Source organism: Humulus lupulus, chromosome 4 (genome assembly GCF_963169125.1).
Source record: "Humulus lupulus chromosome 4, drHumLupu1.1, whole genome shotgun sequence".
NCBI classification, from domain to species: domain Eukaryota; kingdom Viridiplantae; phylum Streptophyta; class Magnoliopsida; order Rosales; family Cannabaceae; genus Humulus; species Humulus lupulus.
The window spans coordinates 36,623,866-36,645,960 of record NC_084796.1 but is presented as its reverse complement, the minus strand read 5'-3'; the positions used below and the strand labels follow the sequence as shown (position 1 = coordinate 36,645,960).

The following is a 22,095-nucleotide window of genomic DNA, read 5'->3' as shown; positions in this document are numbered from 1 at the left end:
GGAACTCACCCAAGTCATGGTGCGCCTTAGGGTTTCCCCAAGGTTCGACTGAGCAACATTCCCAAGACCGTTCCAGTCAGATACGGGGAGGCCCGAGGCAAGTTGGATGTATCGCTGCCTGTAAGACTTCGCCATTCGAGTCACCCAGGGCTCCCCATCCGCACCAGGGGCACCTGGCTGGGTGAGGACAGACGACCTGCTCGCCGAAACGGGAGGGGGTGCGGTGAAAGTGGAAAAGTGAGGCCTCGGTAGATCATAGGGAGGCTCCGGAAGATCGGCGAAATAAGTCCCCGATGGTCCAAGGTCGAGAGGAGCCTGAGTGAAGGTGTCATAGCCCTCAGGGCCAGGGCAAACAAAGCACCCTGGTATGGCATGCTGGTCTTGAGATTGGAAGGCTATGCCCTGGTCATAAGAGACATAAAGGGGGCACCCCCCGGGGGACGAAGATCGCTGATGAAGTCCCCCACATTCAAGGGGGGCTTCCCCCAACTCATCCTCAGCCTCACCTTCGTCTGGGAAAGGCTCAGCCCGCACAGCCATTGTCTTCTTTGACCCAGAAAGCGACCATAGGAACTTGGGGTCCGAAACCGGAGACAACTAGTGTAGGTTGAGATTTTCCATGGTGAATAAGAATGTCGCCTTCTTCATGGCGGGGTCAGCATTAATGAGGTCCTTCACGGCGTCCGCCTCCGACCCAACGACCATGGGAACGAAAAATTGCTCTGCATGATCCACGCCATTGTCAATGCAAACATAAGTACAAAACAGTAAGTTCCTGCAAAAAGAAAAGGAGGCCCAGGGTACTTACTGGGGGTGGCGCGGAAGTGCTCGCAGACAGAGAGAGGGCCCTCTACGAAGAAAAATTCCTGTTTCCAAGACACCGTATTGGACACTGAGCCCTCTATCAAGGGGAGCTCGTTATTGGCCTTTTGCAAATAGTAGAAGCCCTTGGACTTGGGAGAGGGCATGAGGTTGTACAGGAAGTGCACCTCTTGTGCCGTAGGAGCACGGTTAGCCAGTACCGCGAACACCACAAAAAGGCAGCTCAAGGTCAACCAACTGTTGGGTGACAGCTAAAGGGGGGCCAGGTCAAAATAGTTAAGGATCGCTACAAAAAATCGGTGCAAGGGGATGGTGCCACCCACCTTGAGGCTAGTCCTAGGGCGGTCAGCCCGGCATGTCTCCAGAGGAGCGTATAAGGCATATTCTGGGGGAACACGATAGTGCTTCACAATTTCTTTCAATTTATTCTCTGAGACATGCGACACGAGCTCGGATGCTAGTAAAGGAGCGTCGTCCTGTTCATGGGTAGATACCTGTTGTCGTACCCTCGGCATATCTGCAAAATCAAAAGAAAAAATGTGAGGAAGAGATAGAGCACTTGACCCTCCAGTTTTTTCTTCCTAGCAAGAGTCTTCCATCGAGGGAGCGACTGCGGAAGTGCTGATCTAGCAAAAACTGAGACTAAGGGCTGAGGAGAAGCAGAAGCAGCCCCATGACAGTCATCAGGCGAGGATGGGCTGGAGGGCTCAGGCAGAAGGTGTCCCTCCATAAACTCCAACTCCCTCTGCAACTCTAAAAGGGTCACCCTAAGGCTCGCTGCATGGTCACTAAGGTCTGAGGGGAAAGGTACTCCATCTCCTCTTAATGCCGAGTCAATTTCACTTTCCACCACCCAGATTTTTCGCCTATGTTCAGCCATGTGCTCAAGATGGCAGATACGGGCCTGCCTTAAGGAGTCGTAGTCCTGGTAAGGGTTTTTCTCAGGGGACTTTGAGTTTGAGGACAGGTCAATAAACTCAACCCCCGGAGGTATGTCGAACGAACCATCGCTGACCATGAGACCTCATCCCGAAAGCAAAAAGGGGTTCAAGTATAAATGAGAAGATTGCTACAATACATAAAGGAATGGGCTTAAAACCTCTAAGTGCACACACCCTAAATGATCTACTACAGGGCATAAACAGGGGGGCATGCAACTGGGCTAATTCATGGCAGGCTTAGGCAAAATACCCCATCCCGAGTAACGCTAGTTTGGACCCAATGAATATGAGGGAAAACAAAAATATACCTCAAGCAGGGAAAATAGAGTGCAGTCGAGGTCAAAAGGAGGTCGAGCGCCAAAAGCGCCAAATGGTCGGAAGTACGCGTCTACAAAAATAGACAAAAATGATGTGTTAGCCTCCAAATAGACATACCAAAAAATTAGCTCATATGTATAAAAAAAAATAAAATGAAAAAATAAAATGAAGGAAACTATGGCAAAAATGAGGATGTGGGGGATTGAACCCCTTACCTCTTGAAAGAGGAAGGATTCTCAAAACCACTAAGCCAAGGAAGTAAGGTGTAAATAATAAGCCTTGCATTAAGGCCTATTTATGAGAATTAAAGATAAGAGTCTACAAGAGCACCTAAAGGTCCTCTCCTAGAATGGGGGGCAAGTGTGGATGCTAAAAATCTAGAACTTGTAGGAGACCCAAAACAAGTGGCAATAGCCCCTCGCGTGCCACCAAAGACCCCGCGACGCCCCTGCTCTGCGCGCGCTGACCGTGCGACACCACCAGGATCCGCGCGCGCTGGCCGCGCGACACCACCTGATCCACGCGCAGGGTGGCCTAGCCCTCAAGGGCCTCGCCCAAGGATCATGCATGCATAGGGTGGCCTCACCCCAAAGGGCCTCGCCCAAGGGCCACGCGTGCTTAGTGGCCTCGCCCCCAAGGGCCTTGCCCAAGGGCCACGAGTGCCTAGTGGCCTCGCACCAAAGGGCCTCGCCCAAGGACTACGCATGCCTAGTGGCCTCGCCCCAAAGGACCTCGCCCAAGGGCCAGGCACATCTAGTGGCCTCCCCCAAGGACTAAGCACGCCTAGTGGCCTCGCCCAAGGGCCTCGTCCAAAGGGCCACGCATATATGGCGGCCTCGCCCCAGTGGGTCTCGTCCGAAGGCCTCGCGTGCATGATGCCAATGTTTATGGTGGCCCACAAGAGACAAAAAGAATACGAACAAGGTACCTCTAAAGGGGTACGTACATGCCTTCAAGGATCAAGGGACAGGCCTGACACCTGTACCCGAAAAATAGTGGCGGTTGGGAACAGTACGAGGAATGGCAACACCACCACCATGTCTCTGACACCCGTACAAGGCAAGTAGTGGAATTATGACCGGGTACAAAAGTTGAGGTGCACCCACGAACTCTGACCATGTACCAGAGCTGACACCACTACCCCAGGGACCACTCTCCTGCTAGTGTACTCACCTACCATCTGGTCCCCTGGACCACCATGTGCCCAGGGCCATTAGAGCCTACTATAAAATGAACTCTAACTCCACCTGAAGGGGGGTTGGAAAACTTACTGTAGCAAGAGCACCATAGTGAATGAAAACTGATTTCACCATTGTTCGTCTGCAATTGTTGTTGGAGTTGATACTTGAATTTCTAAGGCTTTTCTATTGATAATCTTTATTTTGCAATTTTTTCCAACTTAACTTAGTTGACGAGTTCTCACCGTCAACACCCAAAATAACAAAGCTTATAGATTATTAGACTTGGAGTCTAATGTAATAATTGAATCTAGAGAGGTTGAGTTCTTTGAGAACTTGTCATGCAAGGACAACAAGTTAGAACCAACCAAAACTAGAGACCCTCAAGAGGAGACTCCTAGAATAGTTGGTGAGCAACCTCAATTGCCTAGAAGGTGCCAAAGGCTCAAGAATTTAGGATCAAATGAGAAGTGTTCTCCAATAGAGATATTATACCTTGTTGAAGGTGATAATGAGGAAGTTACTTGCAAACATCCAATAGTACTTCAAGTAGAAGATGATTCCAAGACTTTCAAGGAAGCAATGTCCTCTAGGGACTCCGCTTTTTGGAAGGAGGCAATTAATGATGAAATGGATTCAATTATGTCAGACCACACTTGGGAATTGGTTGACCTTCCAAAGGGGTCCAAACTAATTGGGTGCAAATGGGTGTTTAGAATGAAATACCATACTGATGGCACCATACAAATCGTCAAGGCTAGGCTAGTAGCCAAAGGTTTCAAACAAAGAGAGGGAATAGATTACTTTGACACATATGCACAGGTAACAAGAACTACTTCTATAAGATTGTTGTTTGCATTATCATCTATATACAACCTTTATGTTCACCAAATGGATGTCAAAACGACATTTCTAAATGGGGATCTTGAGGATGAGGTCTATATGGTACAACCAGAAAGTTTTGTTCTTCAAGGAAATGAACATAAATTGTATAGACTTGTCAAATCATTATAAGGTTTGAAACAAGATCCAAAACATTGGCATGAGAAGTTTGATAAAGTCATTGTTTCTAATAGATTTAGATGCAACAATACGGATAAGTGCTTATATTCTAAGACTTGTGGTGACTTTGTCATACTTGTATGCCTATATGTAGATGATATGTTGAATTTGAGTAATGACATGAAAGGAATAATGGAAACGAAGAGCTTTCTATACTCTAACTTTAAAATGAAAGACCTGGGAGAGGTGGATACCATTCTAGGTATCAAAGTTAGAAAGAATAGTGGGGGTTATGTGTTGATTCAAACATACTATGTTGAGAAAGTGCTCAACAAATTCAGTCATCTCAAAATCACAGAGGCACATACACCATTTGACTCAAACATGAAGTTTGAAAAGAATGAAGGAAGAGCGGTGGCTCAATTGGAATATGCAAGTGCAATAGGTAGCCTAATGTATGCTGCTCATTGCATAAGAGCGGATACTGCATATGTGATTAGTAAACTTAGTAGATTACTGGAAATCTGAGTATCGAGCATTGGAAAGCTATTGAGAGAATACTTGGTTATCTTAAGGGTACCAAGGAGTATAGTCTTCACTATAAAAACTTTCCAAAGATGCTTGAGGATATTCCGATGCTAATTGGATATCGAGAATTGGAGATAATCTCTCCACCACCAGTTGGGTGTTTACTCTTGGAGGAGGTGCAATATCATGGGGCTCCAAGAAGCAAACATGTATATCACACTCAACCATGGAAGCGGTGTTCATAGCTTTAGCGGCAACCGACAAAGAGGTCGAGTGGCTTAGGAATCTTATGATGGATATTCCCGTAACCACGGATACGGTATCAACAATTTCAATACATTGTGATAGCCAATCCACACGTGCTAGAACATATAATAGTGTGTATAATGGAAAGTCTAGACACATTAGTCTAAGATATGAATATGTGAGACAGTTGATTCAAGGTTGAATCATATCGATCTCATAAGTTAAAACAAGTGAGAACTTAGCAGATCTATTTACAAAACCTCTTGTGAGAAGGTTAGTAAGCTCTACTTCAAAAGGAATGAGATTGAAACTCCTAGAAGAATATATTCACAATGTATTGAAACCTAACTCTCAACTTGTACAAATCAAGGGAAAGAGTTCAACGGGTAAGAACAAGTCATTGATAAGTGAATAGTTTCAACAATAAAATTTTAGACAAGTTCCATCTGAGATGGTTAGTGTTGGTTGCTACCGAGTTAGGGTTAAGCCGAGGGCTTTTAATGAAGTTCAATTGAGTGTAACAAGCATCTATAAAGGTAGCAAAGATGATGTAAGAACTTCACCTTTGTGGACTTAGAGGTGGTGTTGCCTCTCGTGGAAGTTGGAGTTTCTCCCCGGAAAGTCCAAGAAAAGATGAGCACATGGCCATGATAGTGCTAAGCAAGAAAGTGTTGGGGTTTTATGCCCTAATTAAAACCCAAATTCTTTGTAATCTCATTTTATTATCAATAAAAGAATAGAAATCATTTTTTTGACTTGGTCAATCACTTTTCACACATGTTTTATTTTCATGATTATTTGTTTAATATAAACTTCTATTAAATCCCGAGCATATTGCTAATCTTATGTAAGAGTCCAAGAACTTTACTTAGCTAGTTAGATAGTAGTAGCAGTAGTAATAATTGTAGTATTTTTATGACTGTGGATTTTGGTTCAGACCGGGATTTAATTGAACACTCGTAGTAACACTTGTAGATTTTCTAAGTTTAACCTATAGTTTAAGAATATTAATTTTAACCTAAGGTTTGATTAATATGACTGATATTGATGGTGATATTTACTATATTATAAGGTTTAGATAGACCCAATAATATAGTAACACTTGTCATGTGTATGTTTAATGATAATTAAGTATTTTTGAGGAATAAGTTTATTAAGATCAATATTTAAATATCCTAGGGTCTGTCAGCAGCTTTGAAATCGTTAGAGGACTTAGTCAAGGTTGTTTACTCAATTCAAATTAGGCTGAAAATGTGCAATTTCGTGTTTAAATATTCAGCGTATGCCGATATATCGCAGCTATAGGGGGCGATATATTGCAATACGGGGATACGAAAAACACGTAACTCTGCACGACCAACTCGACGAGCCTCGGGCATATTAGCCCAGGCGATATATCGCCTACTAGGGGCGATATATCGACTCCTTTGAATGATTTTTGAATGTTTTTGAAATCAAGCTTAATTTAATCTTTAACCTCTTAATAAGTCCAGCATCTTTCTAACCGAGTCTTCAACCTCTGCTGAACGATAATTCAAATATTTTTCACTTAAAAAGCCATTATTTTATTCAAGTTAAATGAAGATCTTTTCATTCTTGAACTCTATAAATAGGACCTAGTACCCATCCATTTATTCATTCATCAAGCTAAGTTCAGAGTCTGCAAGCTGCTAGGTTATTTTTGAGTGCTTAAACACTTGGGTTGGGAATATAAGCTTTAACTTTATAATCTTAATAAACACTCAGGAAGTAAGTTTCACAGTATTTTTCGGTTCGAGGTGTAGTTTGGCTATAGAAGCATTCGAGGTATTCATTATTCTAGTTCATTTCTATGTTATTCTTATAGTTTTCTACTCAAAATCCTAACTCTATTCTTTATTCTTGATTAGGAAATCTAAGATCTTGAACATAAGGTTCTTGGTAAGTATCTTTCAATGGTATAGTTCTTTCATTATTTTCATCCCTTTTTCTTTAGTATACTCACCTTTCTTTGATGATTTTTAGGAATGTTCCAAAGTCCTAATCCTGATCTCATATCCCGATATATTTGGTAAGGAAAATAGGATAGGATAATATATGTTAAGCTATATGTTATCTTATGATTTATGTGTTATGTTATATGTTATCTGATGATTTATGTGTTATGTTATATGTTATATTATGTATGATTGTAGACTTGGGCATATGACTTCTATAACTAACAAGCCCCAATAAATTTATGGGCATATGACTTGCTTAGCTAGCAAGCCCCGCAAATCTAATGGGCATATGACTTGTTCAGTTTACGAGCCCCATGTAATAATGGCTATTATAGTATGTGTGACATATGTTTATGATATGTTTTAGTATATATTGATATTAATTTTATGTATATGATTTATGTGTTAGATTTTCCTTGCTGGGCATTAGGCTCATTCCTTTATGTTTATATGTGCAGGAAAGTAGCTATGGTGGCAGAAGGGTTCTTGGCAGCTTGGGGGTTGTGTGTTGAGGCAGAATGGAAATGGATGGATTGAGCATTCGATTCAAGGATGAAGTCGCTTCCTAGTCTTTTAAAAATTATGCTTTATAAGTATTTTCTGCACTTTATTTTGTAATCCATTTATTTTAAGTTATGTTATGCTTTTATTTTAAAAACAATAGGATCCCATATCCTACTTTAAATTTTATGTAGTTTAACATTTTTTTTTACAAGTTCTAATGAAGTTATGATTATTTCACTTGTAAGTTTTATTAAAAATTAGTGTCTATGTAGAGTAGTCATTAATGGTCCAAAGTCTAGAGTAGTTGGGTCATTACATCTTATTTATAGTGACGTAATCACAGTGGACTATAAATATGATTATATGTTCAAAATAAGTTAGTCCTAAGATTAGTCAGTGCACAGGATTTACACTGACTTGCCAATCTACGATTTGATCTACTTACACATTACAGTGTTATGTTCTTTCCAGAACATTAGAAAAGTAGATATGATCGGATGTATTTGTTACATCAGACAGGACCGATATTGACAGTTGATAAGATAAGTAAACATACCGTTATTATCTATTCTAGTCATATCATATAGTTGACCATAGGTCAATTCACTCTCAATACTGAGTGGTTAGTATTCTAACTAATTGTATTATTTGACTTCTTTGACTTGTTCGTTACCAGCTTACCCTACGGACTAGCCCATACTTACATCTTGGGAACTCGGTAGTATAATTGAGTGGGAGTGTTAATCACAGATATGAACATCTATAGCTTCTGATGAAGAAGTGAAACGATGGTTTCATTTTAGTTTGGTTCAAGGTGTTAAATGATAGAGTTCTCATTTCAGTAATTAAATTAGTTTACTGAAATATCATTTACAAGGAACTAAGTGTTTTAAGGATAAAATACAATGAGGAGTAAAATGATATTTTAGTCCTATCTTATTGTAGACCGTCTATAGAGGATTGAGTGACAATTATGGTTGTAACAATGGATAATTAATAGCGTATCTATATTTGTTATAGAGCGTTCTATGAATTCAATAGTGCAATTCCGAGTCTATAGTGGAGTCACGAGGAATTAATAAGTTAGTAAATTTATTTGTTAGATTTATGGTAACTTATTGGAGCTTAATTTCATGGGCCCATGGTCCCCATTATACCTTGGATAAAATTATCTAGATAGTCTCAATTAATTGTTTTAATTATCAAAGTTGACCAGGTCAATTTTGGATAGTTTCACTGAGTTGTGTAATTTTGAGAAAAAAAGAGAAATTATGGCAGATTTATTAATTAAGATAAATTGGTATCTAAATTAATAAATAAGTTTAAATCAATGTTCAAATTATAAATAATTAATTTGATAAAGGATTTAAATAATTATTTAATTAATTAAATCAATAGAAAATAATACAGGCCTTGATTTTAAGTCCAATGGGCTTATAATCAAATGGGAAATTTCACGGGCCTAAAGCCCATGATAATTTCGACCTAGGGTTTTAAAATGGATATTATTTTATTGATTTTTTAATTAAATTAAATTTTCTAATTGAGTCTATAAAAGGAGTGCTTAGAGAGAAGTCACAAGTTCATTTTTCTGAGACGATAGAGAAGTTTAATCACTGTTTTTCTTATAGTTTTAAATTTTCTCTATACACAAGTCCTTTTCTAAGCCTCTTGATTAATTTCTCTTCTTCTCTCTGTATCTATCTCATGTGTTGAGAATTGTCCACACTAGTCTAGGTGATTCTAATGATACATTGGAAGGCTATGAAGAAAATAGAAGATAGGCTCAATTTCTTGATAATACTCTGCGACAGAGAGGATACAAGAGTTAGAGAAACTGAAGGAAGGACTCTTTCATTCCACTGTGTATATTGTAAGTACTCTATTCTTTGTTTCTCTTTGACTTCAATTTTAGAAACATGTTTTAGGCTATCTCGTATTAATTTGTTTAATATTAGTTATACATGAAAATAAATAAAGATCATGTATAAGCTAATCCAACAACTGGCCCCACAGCCTTTAGTAATCTTTATTTTCATGCATGAACATGTTTAAAATTGGATTATTTGATATGTTTGAATAATTGGATGGTTTTCATGTTCTTATGATGCATATTGATTTTATGTGATTATTATCAATTTTTAGGTTATTTTGTTGTATTTTCTATGCTATTAATTTTTATACATGCTTTATTTTGGGTAAAACATGTTAAAAATTAATTAGAAAATTATTTTGGTTTGAAAAATTGCTCAAAAAAAATTTGGAAAAAATTTGGCCTGGCTCCCCATGCGTGCGCGCATGCCCGCACGCACCCGCGCACGCCCGCGCGCGCCCACGCGCACCAGCCACGGTGAACAGTACCCACGGGTACTATTCATCCAAAAAAAATTAATTTTTTTTTAAATTAAAGAAAATTAAAATTGTGAATATTTATTATTTATAATCAAAGCCAAAAATATCAGATTTGTTATGTATTTAAAATTGTTTTTTAAAAATAAGATATTTTTGTTAGTTTTTTTTTTTTTTTGATCAAGAAAATGAATATTATATTGATCAACCAACAGATACAAGCAAAGGCCGGAGTAAATAACTCCCCCTCAATTACAAACTAGTGAAAAAATGGACCATCAATTTCTCCCTCAAGCTCAGTTTTTTAGCTCTAAGACTAAAGTTAAGGACTAAAGTTTTTTAGCTCAGTTTCCCCTGACAAACAGCTTCATTCAAGGTCGAATTAGACAGAAATTTGCTCATCTTAATTAGTTTTTTCTAGTACCAGCTTGCATCTTGCTTTAACACATAATCCCAAATCTAGACACCTTTTAAATAGATGCCATTCACCCATTTAACCCAAAGACTGTCCTGTTTTGAAGTGATTGCCAAGATGAATCTAGCAAGGTTAATTTTGTTCCAGAGAACTCCCTCTTTGAAACCTAAACCACCATAGGACTTAGGTCTGCAAACATGGTCCCAAGAGGCAAGGTGAAGTTTACTTCTAGTGCCATTACCACCCCATAAGAAGATCCTGCAAAGACAGTCAATTTCTTTGATGACCTTCTGAGGAAGAAGAAAAATGCTCATCAAATAATTCCTTATCCCCAATAAAACTGACTGAATGAGTTGCACACGCCAAGCATAAGACAAGTTACGACTAGCCCAACCATGTAATCTTTGCCTAATTTTCGAAACAATGAGGTCACAATCCATAGCTTTCCATTTTGTAGGTCTCAAAGGCATGCCAAGATACACTAAAGGAAACTTCCCTTCTGTCATATTAGACAGGCTCAACAGGTACTCCTTCTTAGAACTAGATATACCCCCAAAGGATATGCGAGACTTAGTATGATTAATGCACTGACAAGAAGCTACGGAAAAGGAACTAAAACTCTGATGCATGATCTGAATAGAACTAGCATGAGCTTTACAAACAAGGAGCAAATCGTCCGCAAAGCAAAGATTAGTTATATTTAAAGCCTTACATAACGAATGGAACCTGAAATTCTTGTCTTTAGTAGCCCCATGAAGAGCTCGCGTAAGGTATTCCATAACTAGAACAAAGAGAAGGGGGAGATAGGGTCACCTTGACGCAGCCCCTTACCACCCTTAAAATTACCATGGAGCTGACCATTCATGACAATGCAATATGAGGAGCCTCTTAGACATACCATAATCCATTTAATAAATCTGCCAGGAAACTTGTAAGCATTCATCAGGTTCTCTAGAAAGTCCCAATCAATGGAATCATAGGCTTTGCTGAGATCTGTCTTCATTAAGCATCGAGGAGAAACTCATTTACGATTATAGCCTTTAAGAAGATCTTGAAGAATAAGAACATTATGGGCAAGAGATCTATTCTTAACGAACGCACCTTCATTTTGATTAACCATCTTGGGAAGGATAGATGTCAACCTGTTACAAAGCATTTTAGAAATGCATTTGTAAAGGGTATTACAGCAAGCAATTGGTCTATACCCTGAGGCATTTGAAGGTTGGCTGACTTTAGGAATAAGAGTTAATATGGTATTGTTTAAAGCCTTCGGGATGCATCCTGTGTCAAAGAATTCAAGCACTGCAGTGGCCACCTCTTTCCCTATGACAAACCATAAACTCTTGAAAAAACCAGCACCAAATCCGTCTGGACTAGGGCTCTTAACTGCCTTAATACTAAACATGGCTGTTTTGACGTCTTGAAAAGTGAATGGTTTAAGAAGCTCAGTTTGGTCATCTAGGCTAAGGATTGAACCTAAATGCACGACTGAGGACTCAATAAGACCATAAGCTACACTATAACCGCCCAAAAATGACTGAAAGTGTTGAGTAAAATGACTGATTACCTTTGGATAATCTACTTCAACTCTGCCATTTTCAGCAACAAAAGACACAATTCTATTAGTAGCTTTCCTTTACTTCATACTGGCACAAACACATGGCTGAGTTTTCATCACCAAAGCGGATCCAATCAATTTTACTCTTCTAGTACAGATAGCAAGCATAAGCTGCCTCTTGTTTTTTAAACTCTAGATGAGAAGCTCTCTCGATAACACTCAAGGTCTGATTATTCGGATCAGAAAACAGGTTAATTTTAGCTTGCTGGTACACATTCTTGCTTTCCTCATAATTCTTGACTATGTCTCCAACGATCCTCCAATTGAACCTCTTCAATTTAAATTTAAGCTGGTGCAATTTCCTTGAAATCTGCTGTAAACCACAACCATCGGAGGTTAATGGTTTATTCTAGCTAGACAAAACAGTAGTCTTGAATTTCGGATGGCTAGTCCACATATTGAAGAAACGAAAAGGACGCAAACCATTCTTTTGGACTGAAATATGCTTCAAAACTATAGCACAGTGATCTGAAACAACCTCCCAATTGGCTATGGCACTGACATTAGGAAAAGAGTCAAGCCAATCCTCGTTAAAAAACACTCTGTCTAACTTGGAAAAAATGTGATTATTCCCATCTTGATTATTTGACCAAGTATAAAAAGAACCCAGAAGCTTCATTTCTTCCACTATACCGAGATCAAGCCATTTTCGAGCATCCTCTAGCTCTTTGGGAGATATAGCCTTACCCCCCATTCGGTCTGCTGAGTTAAAGACAGAATTGAAATCTCCAACTATTAACCAAGATTTAACAGGGAAAGATAAAACAGTTATCTCAGACCAAAGAGCTCTCCTATTCTCCAACTGATTAGAGCCATAAACCACAGTAAAACAAAATGACTGGCCTGTTGCCCAAATCTGAACTTTACAGTGAATAAATTGAGCATGATCTTTTATAACTTCTATTTTGACCAAGCTGGCCTTCCAAATTAAGAGGATACTTCCTTCCAAGCTCAGACTACTATAAAAATCCCATCCCATAAAACTAGAGTTCATAACATCCTTTACTCGATCTCCTTTTATTTTGGTTTCTAAAAGAGCCCCAATGCCTATCTTATTTATCTTGCATATATCTAAAACAAATAATTGCTTATTCCTCTTGTTTAAACCTCTAACATTCCAACTCATTATATTGAAATTTTCCATTCAAATTCAATAACAATGAAGGATCATTAAGAAACTGCTTCTGTTTTTGGAGAACACTGAAGGTATTACTTGTATTCTGGCTTGTTACTGGGGTTTTCGTTTTCTGAGTACCTGGTTTTTTCGGGGTGGCCCATCCTTGACCCTTTGGAAGCTCCACATGTTGGGATTTCGATTCCTCTTTAGTTGAAATCTGAGGTGAACTTTCCTGGGCTTGTTTCAGATGACTACCAGATTCTTCATGAGTAAAACATCCATCTGCAGGAGCTATTGGGACCTCCTTCTTTCTCCAAACCATTCCTTCCACAAATTTGCAAGATGAAGCTGTATGCCCTAGTTTCTTACACTGAGAGCACTTTGTAGGCAACCACTCATAGTCAATCAGTTTGTCCATTACTTGGCCTCTCTCATTGATATAGCTAATGAATTTAGGAAGAGAATCTGATATTTCCATGTCAACTAGAATCCGAGCAAATTTAATCATTGACCTGTCTTTGGTGATCTTATCTATCATTATTGGTTTCCCAATAGTGCTGACCAATGCACTCAAACATTTGGTACCCCAGTACTGTAACCCGAGATCAGGAAGACGGATCCAAACTGGCACTGATTTAATCGATTTCAGAGAGTCAATATCAGTTGTCCAAGCCCTTAAAATAACAGGCTTCTTATCGAAATGAACTACCCCTGATTCTAGGACCAAGTCACGAGTAGCCTCATCTCTGAATTTGACCATCGTCAAACCTGAATTCATCCTTGCCACTCGTTCAATCCCAAGTTCCCCCAAATCTGATTGATAAAACCTTCAAAAACAGGTAAAGGTGGGTTAGCTCCAATGACTACACAGATCAATGCCGATTTCCAGAATGAAGCTTCAACTTCAATTTCCTCAATGTCCAGCTGAGCAATTTTTTGACCATCCTTCTGAAGAGGTTCTTTAAATTCGATTTTTGTACCCCCCTGAAGAGGCAGCGATTCCTTGAATCAAGATCAGGTTGCCTTCGCAGCTTCTTGAAATGACTGAGTCTCTACCTCCTCCGCCCACGAAGAGGATCTAATCTCAGGCGTTGACTGTTTAATCGGAGAAAGATCGGACTCCTCCTTACTTGGATTCACAGGAACCTCTGAGGGCATATTCACAATTGCATCGTTCTCGCACACCAAATCAGACGGAGGTATGACTGATGGATTTTCAATGGATGAAGGGAGCTCTTGTCGGGAATCTGCCTGAACAAGCTTCTGCACCACCTTACGTCGCCACGCCATGGCAGAGAGAAGGAGGAGCGTCACACTTTTTTTATATTTTTGTGAGTTGAGATTTAAATAATTAGATATTTTCTACAAAGATTCAAATTCAAATTTAAAAATAGACTAACAACTTAATTTTAAATCTTTTAATATATTAAAATATTACAATTATGATATCAGATATTTAAGATATTTTCATTTAAATTCTTCATTTTTTTATTAAATCTTTATTTGAAAATATAAATATCTTTTTTATTCTATAGTTTTTAATATTTAAATTATTTGAAATTTGAATATTGTTAGTTAGATATTTTTATGGATATTTGAATTTCATTGACTATTTTGAGATATTTTAGGGTTGTTATAACTATTTATATATATTTTTTTCAATGGTTAAAATATTAGCTAATAGTTTTAACAAGACAAGATATTTTTGGAAAATAGTTAAGATATTGATTTTAAAATTTAAAATTGGTTAAATTTTGAAAAATATCATTTTTTCAGCCAATTAATAAAATATTTTTTTAATAAATGGGATTTAAATTAACTTTGGTTAATTGTTGATAAATCCTATTTAAATTAATTTTTTTTTTCAAATTAACCTAAACCAAGTTGATTGTTGATAAATGAAATTTAAATTAAGTATTGTTAATTGTTGATAAATTTCATTTAAATTGACTTATTTTTTGTAAAAATTTAATTAATTTGAATTATTTTGATAAATTTTTAGATAATTAATTGTGGTATTCTTGCAAATGAAATAAATTGTGATATTTTTTGCATAAATTCATAGTATTGCTCATATAGTAACATGATTAGGCTCATCCAATTATTACATGTCTGTTTGCACTATATGTGGTATTTTTGCAATCGGGCTTAGATGCATATAGTGGCCCATATGTTTGTTAGATATATGGTATTTTGCCAAATAAAATATTCATAAAATGATAGGTTTTATTTGGGCCCATTAGAAAATGTAAAGTTTAAATTCCTTTCTTGTGGGTGATTCCACTTGTGAAGACTCATTTGCTTTGCATGACTATAATGGGCCTAATCAATTAATAACAATTAATAAAACGGAGGTTTAAATTCCTATCTTTTGGACCTTGTATGGAAGATTGGGGGCCTTTGTAGTGGGAATGACATACTTGACCCAGCCCTCCTCCATACAAGCTCAATTGTTAAGGCATATTTACCTGAGTTTGACTTAATTGTATAGGTTCGTTATATTAGTTAAACCTAAATATTGATTAGCAAGAAATTAATTCTAAATTAATTGAATTTGTTTCAATGTGACACTTTAGAATTAATAGGAAATTATAGGACTTTGGTATTAAAAATTTAATCTATTTAATTTTTTTGAAAACCATAGTCATTAATTTTATAAAAATAAATAATAAAAATACTATTTAAATTTTATAATGAGCTTATTTTAAGAATTTTATTCGATCTCCACCGTTGGTTTAACATAGTCAATAACTTAATGGGGCCTCGAGGCTCTTTGATTCGTCCCCCTATGGAAGGTGTTCATTAGTTATTTTGACAAAGTTAGATTTTGAAAGATAGATAATTATAGGTCAAATTCTACTAGACTCACCCCTACGGTGACTACTAGGACTAAATCTATGATTATTGAAACCGTGGGTCTAGCTCATAAGATAAGAGATTTTGTTTTCTTATTTTGATCGAATAGTAGGATGTTAATAGTGGTGTCCATTATTAAATGAGTTTACAACTCTATTTAACTAGTGGTATTTTTTACTCTCGCCAACTGGGATAAGGATATCATAGATTAGTTAAAAAAATAAAGAAATAAAGATATGATTTTTTTTGGTATTTTTTCTCATATCTTACATATTTTGGTATATGTTGTGCTATTTCTTGAAATTTGTGTGAATAGAAGTTTTATTGAGCAAATGTGATTGATTTCTATTTTATTGATAATTTGTAGTTTTAAGCTAAGTAGTGTCTGTGTCTACTCCCATCCTTTCTCAACTTTCGATGGAGAAACTCACTAGAGAAAACTTCCTTAATTGGAAGTAGAATATCAACATAGAGTTGATTGGTGACAACTCTGAATCATGATTGAGGAATCCCCAGAATGAGCACCGTGTCTGCACGTTAGTGATGGCACCGTCAATGCTCGTGATGGTACCATAAATGCTTGGATAGCACCGTCTCTGCATGTTCGCGATGGCACAGTAAATTCTTGGATGGCACCGTGTCTGCACGTTCGTGCTCAACTCAACTATGGTCTGACGCAGCTCATGAACAAGCTTCAGATTATTGAGCCTATCATGGGTGGGCCTAATAAAGGAGGAGAAAATAAAACTATTGTTGTTGCTGTTGATCTAGCTAAGGCTGAAGCTAACCAAGCTTCGTCTTCGAAAGTGTAGTGCACCAAATATTTTTTTTTTAGTTTATTAAAATTTTTGTGTTTTATTTTATTTAAGTGTTAAGTGTGATAAATTGTTTTAATTAAATGTTGTTTATTTTATTAGTTGTTGTTTGTTTTATTTGATTGTTTGTTATTTTATTTAATTGTTAGAATTGTTTGTACAATATTTTTGTGAAATTACTTATTAAATGATATATATTTATTTTTATTTTAAAATGTGATTATGTGAGATTTGGTTGAATGCACTAAGGTGCATGGTAGGTAGTGATGCACCCTAGTGATTGAGTATGTGCATGTGCATGGTTGCATGGTGTGCATGCCATAGTTTTCTACACATTAATTTCCTTTTATTGGTTTATTTATTTTTATTTAATTAAGGGATTTAAAAAGAAAATAAAAAGAAAGGGAAATAAAGAGGCTTGTGTTCACACAAGAAAAAATATTTGGAAACAAATGGTGAGGAGAAAGGATAGAGTTGTCATTTTCGAATTCCCGTAACCTTAGACCCAGCCTCAGTAAAATGGGTATACATGGGTTGTAGATATCCGATTTAGAAAGCTAATGAAATTATCTACATTTGTTATGAAATAGAACTTTTCCTAAAACGCAACTAAAACGGGTCAAAACCCAGCCCCAAGTCACAGAACCTTAGAGCTACAAAAATCACATTTTCCTTATTAGTGTAGAAATCCAAGGAAGGAAAGGGGGGGTGGACAATTGCAGCTGCCTTTTTGGTTAAATAAAAATGTATTTATTTAATTAATTAGATTTTAGAATTAAATAAATTTATAAGAAATTAACTTTTATTATTTAGAAAAAATAAAAACCTAGACACTATAAATGAAACCTTAGAACCCTAGAGAGCATTTTTTCCCATCTCTTCTCTATACCACAGCCATCCATCTAGAGAGGGTAGAGAGAGAGAGGGAGGCGAGCTAGAGAGAGAGAAAGGAAGGCTGCCATATTTTTCTAGAGAAGAAGAAGAAAGGAAGAAGAAAAGAAAGAAAAGGAGAAGGAGAAGAGGGTTTCAAACCCTAGGTAAGAATCCGTCTACTAGTTTCACATATGTGCATTTGTATCTTCTCCTCTTCTCTAATCTAAGGATGATTTTGTGGTTTCTTTCTTTGGATGTATGGTGTTTGGAAATCCTCTATAGGTGACAAGGTTTTGTTGCTAGAGTGTTCTTGATTCAACAATCAAGAGAGGTAATGGTTTTTCTTAGCCTATATATTGGTTTTGATGGGTTTATCTTTGAGGTTGTTGATGGTGATGTTAATGGTTTGATTATTGTAGGATTGGTGATTATGATTGGTATTTTTAAGGGAATATGTTTTGTTTAAAAAGGGCTCATGGGAATGATTGAGAAAATGGATTTGATGGGGTTTATATGAGGATTATATTTTATGTTTATATTGCTATGGTTATTTTAAATCATTGATTTATGTAAAATGGCAAAAGAATGATGATAGATGCATACTAGGTTTTATGTGAAGGTAGATGGGAATTTTGTGATGTTTTATGGTGGAAAGGTGGACAAAACAACAACCCCAAGCCCAAGAGAAAAGGTGGACAAAACAACAACCCCAAGCCTGCAAAGGCGAGTGCACAACCAAATGCACATACGCCTAAGGGGAAGAACAATAGAAACAAGAAAGGTAAAGATAAATGTTTTCAGTGTAAAGAGAAGGGGCATTGGTAACAGGATTGCCCCAAGTTTCTAGCAGCTAAAAACAAAGGTAATGGTTATAGTTCATTTATCTTAGAAACATGTGTTTTAGAGAATGATAAATCTGTTTGGATTATTGATTCTGGATCTACCAACCATGTTTGCAACTCTTTACAACTTCTTAAATCGTGGGAGGAAGTGGACGAAGGCAGCTTAAAGCTTAGAGTTGGGAACGGGGGGTTCGTTGCGGTCCAAGCTAGAGGAATAGCTCGCCTGAAGTTCTGAAATAAATACTTAATTTTAAAAGATGTAATTTTTATTCCAGATTTTAGTAGAAATTTAATTTCAGTTTCAATGTTGCAATTAAAACAATTTATTATGACTTTCACAAGTTCTAATATATCTATTTCCTTCAATGGATCACAATTGTGTATTGCATATTTGGAAAACGGGATTTATATTCTGCGACCTAATGAACCCCTCGCTCTTAACAATGATTTATTCAAAGTAGCTAAACCTAGGACCAATAAACGTCAAAAGACCGATAACGATAATATGACGTATTTATGGCACTTGAGACTAGATCACATTGGCTATGATAGGATTCAAAGACTTACAAAGGACGGACCTTTGAGGGAACTCACCTTAGGTGAATTACCTGTCTGTGAATCTTGTCTAGAAGGCAAACTGACCAAGCGTCCATTCTCTGCAAAGGGTGATAGGGCCAAAGAACCACTTGGTCTTGTGCATTCAAATGTTTGTCGACCTTTGAATGTACAAGCCAGGGGTGATTTTGAGTATTTCATCACTTTCATTGGAAATTACTCTAGATACTCATGTATTTACCTAATGCATAGGAAATCATAAATATTTTCAAAGTTTCAGGAATTCCTAGTAATGGCTCAGAACCAATTAGGTAAAATGTTCAAGATCTTTCGATCTGATAGAGGTGGAGCATATTTGGATATCCAGTTCCAAGATCATTTAACTGAACTTGGTATTTTATCACAACTTACTACCCCAGGTACTTCACAACAAAATGGTGTAGCGAAACGCCGAAACAGAACTTTATTGGAAATGGTTAGAAGCTGCTTAGTTAACTCTACCAACTTCGTTCTGGGGACATGCAATTGAAAATGCGATTGACATTCTCAATGTCGTGCCGTCTAAATCAATCCCCAAGAACCCTTTAGAACGTTGAATGGTTGTGAACCTAGTTTACACCATTATAGAATCTGGGGGTGTCCCGCCCACGTCCTGAGCCCAAAACACCTTTAGAACGTTGGAATGGTCGTGAACCTAGTTTATGCCATTATAGAATCTGGGGGTGTCCCGCCCACGTCTTGAGGAAAAAGGAGGGAAAGCTATAACCGCGAACTGAAGTTTGCATGTTTGTTGGCTATCCTAAATGTACTCGGGGTGGACTTTTCTATAGTCATTCAGAAAAGAAAGTGATTACTTCTACAAATTGTACTTTTCTGGAAAATGACTATGTCCATAACTTTAAACCACGCCGCAAAGTAGTTTTAGAGGAGATGGTTAAAGAACTGACTCCAACCAATGTTCCGTCATCATCAACGCTAGTTAATGATGAAATTCCCACTCTTCATGTCCAACCAACGCTAGTCGATTTAAATGAAGAAAGTATCACTGTTCCTGAGCAAACAGTCACGGAGCCTCATCGTAGTGGGAGGGTTTCTAGGAACCTAGTTCGCTATGGTTTGGATGGTGAAACCAATATGGTTGTTGGTGACACTAGTGATGATGATCCATTGTCTTTCAAACAGGCAATGGCTAGCCCTGAAAAGAAACTATGACTCGAAGCCATGAAACAGAAAATGGAGTCCATGTACTCAAATTCCGTCTGGGATCTTGTGGAAGCACCTAGTGAATTTAGGGCCATTGGGTGCAAGTGGATCTATAAGAAGAAACAAGGTTTTGATTGAAATATCTAGACTTATAAAGCTCGATTGGTGGCAAAGGGTTATACCCAAAGAGAAGGCGTGGACTATGAGGAAAGTTTTAGTCTGATAGCCATGCTCAAATCCATTCGCATCCTCCTATCCATAGCAACCGCTTTCAACTATGAGATCTGGAAAATAGACGTCAAGACAACTTTTCTTAATGGAAAGCTTGACAAAGTCAATTATATGGATCAGCCAGCAGGATTTAAAATATCTGGACAAGAAGGAAAAGTTTGCAAGTTGAATAGCTCCATCTATGGACTTAAGCAAGCTTCTCGTTCCTGGAATCTTAGGTTTGATGAAATAATCAAAACCTATGGCTTTGAAAAAAATATTGATGAGCCCGTTGTTTACCAATTGAAGGCAAATCGATTAGTGGTATTCCTGGTTCTTTATGTAGATGATATCTTACTCATTGGAAACAATGTTAAGAAATTATCAGATGTGAAGAATTGGCTGAGCACTCAATTCCAGATGAAGGATTTGGGTGAAGTGAGTTATGTTCTAGGTATCTAGATCATCAGGGATAGAAAGAACATACTCTTAGCTCTATTTCAAGCAACTTACATAGATAAAGTGCTTGAACGTTTCTCAATGACAAATTCCAAAAAAAGGCGTCTACCGTTCCGCCATGGAATTCATCTTTCAAAGAAGCAGTCTCCCCAGACTTCTGAAGAGGAAGATGAAATGAGAAAAGTTCCTTACGCATCTGCAATTGGAAGTCTGATGTATGCCATGTTATGTACTAGACCAGATATCTGCTATGCAGTGGGAGTAATGAGCAGGTATCAGTCAAACCCAGGACCGGAACATTGGATAGTAGTTAAGCATACCCTGAAGTATTTAAGACGGACTAGGGATTCTATGTTAGTCTACAAGGGTGGTGTTCTGAACCCTGTAGGCTACACCGATTCAAATTTTCAGACTGATGTCGATGACAGGAAGTCTACTTCTGGAATGTTGTTTACTCTTGGGGTTGGAGATGTGATTTAGAGAAGCGTAAAGCAGTCTACAATCTCAGATTCCACCATGGAGGCTGAGTACATAGCCGCGTCAGAAGCAGCTAAGGAAATAGTCTGGCTAAAGAAGTTCTATTCGGATCTTGGTGTTATTCCAGAAATGGATAAACCTCTTGTGTTGTTTTGTAACAATACAAAAGCGATAGCCGACTCGAAAGAACCTCGAAGTCACAAGAGGAGTAAGCATATAGAAAGGAAGTATCACATTATTCGAGAATATGTGGCCAGGGGAGATGTGAAGGTTATGAAGATTGCAACTGAAGATAATCTTAGAGATCCGTTTACAAAGAAACTACCAGAAGCTACATTTGACAAACATATCAAGGAAATGGGATTAGTAGAATTAAGGCATTAGTTTCAATTAGTGAAAGTGGGAGTTTGTTGGGGTTTTATGCCCTAATTAAAACCCAAATTATTTGTAATCTCATTTTATTATCAATAAAAGAATATAAATCATTTTTTTGACTTGGTCAATCACTTTGCACAAATGTTTTATTTTCATGATGATTTGTTTAAGATAAACTTCTATTAAATTCCGAGCATATAGCTAATTTTATTTATAGTGACATAATCACAGTGGAATATAAATATGATTATATGTTCAAAATAAGTTAGTCCTAAGATTAGTCAGTGCACAGGATTTACAATGACTTCCCAATCTACGATATGATCTACTTACACATTACAGTGTTATGTTCTTTCCAGAACATTAACAAAGTAGATAAGATCCGATGTGTTTGTTACATCGGACAGGACCGA

General features: G+C 37.5%; 2 protein-coding genes across 2 annotated transcripts; both read right to left on the bottom strand.

The window, feature by feature from the left end:
* Positions 1-10,326: 10,326 nt before the first annotated feature.
* LOC133832079 (uncharacterized) lies at positions 10,327-11,061 on the bottom strand. The gene has a single exon (XM_062262467.1). It carries the CDS (start codon positions 11,059-11,061, stop codon positions 10,327-10,329), a length of 735 nt encoding a protein of 244 aa, XP_062118451.1.
* A 242-nt stretch (positions 11,062-11,303) lies between these two features.
* On the bottom strand, positions 11,304-13,777 carry LOC133832078 (uncharacterized). Its single transcript, XM_062262466.1, has 4 exons — positions 13,015-13,777; positions 12,265-12,743; positions 11,996-12,213; positions 11,304-11,871 (listed from the first exon to the last, which is right to left on the bottom strand). Exons 1-4 carry the CDS (start codon positions 13,775-13,777, stop codon positions 11,304-11,306), a joined length of 2,028 nt encoding a protein of 675 aa, XP_062118450.1.
* Positions 13,778-22,095: the final 8,318 nt, after the last annotated feature.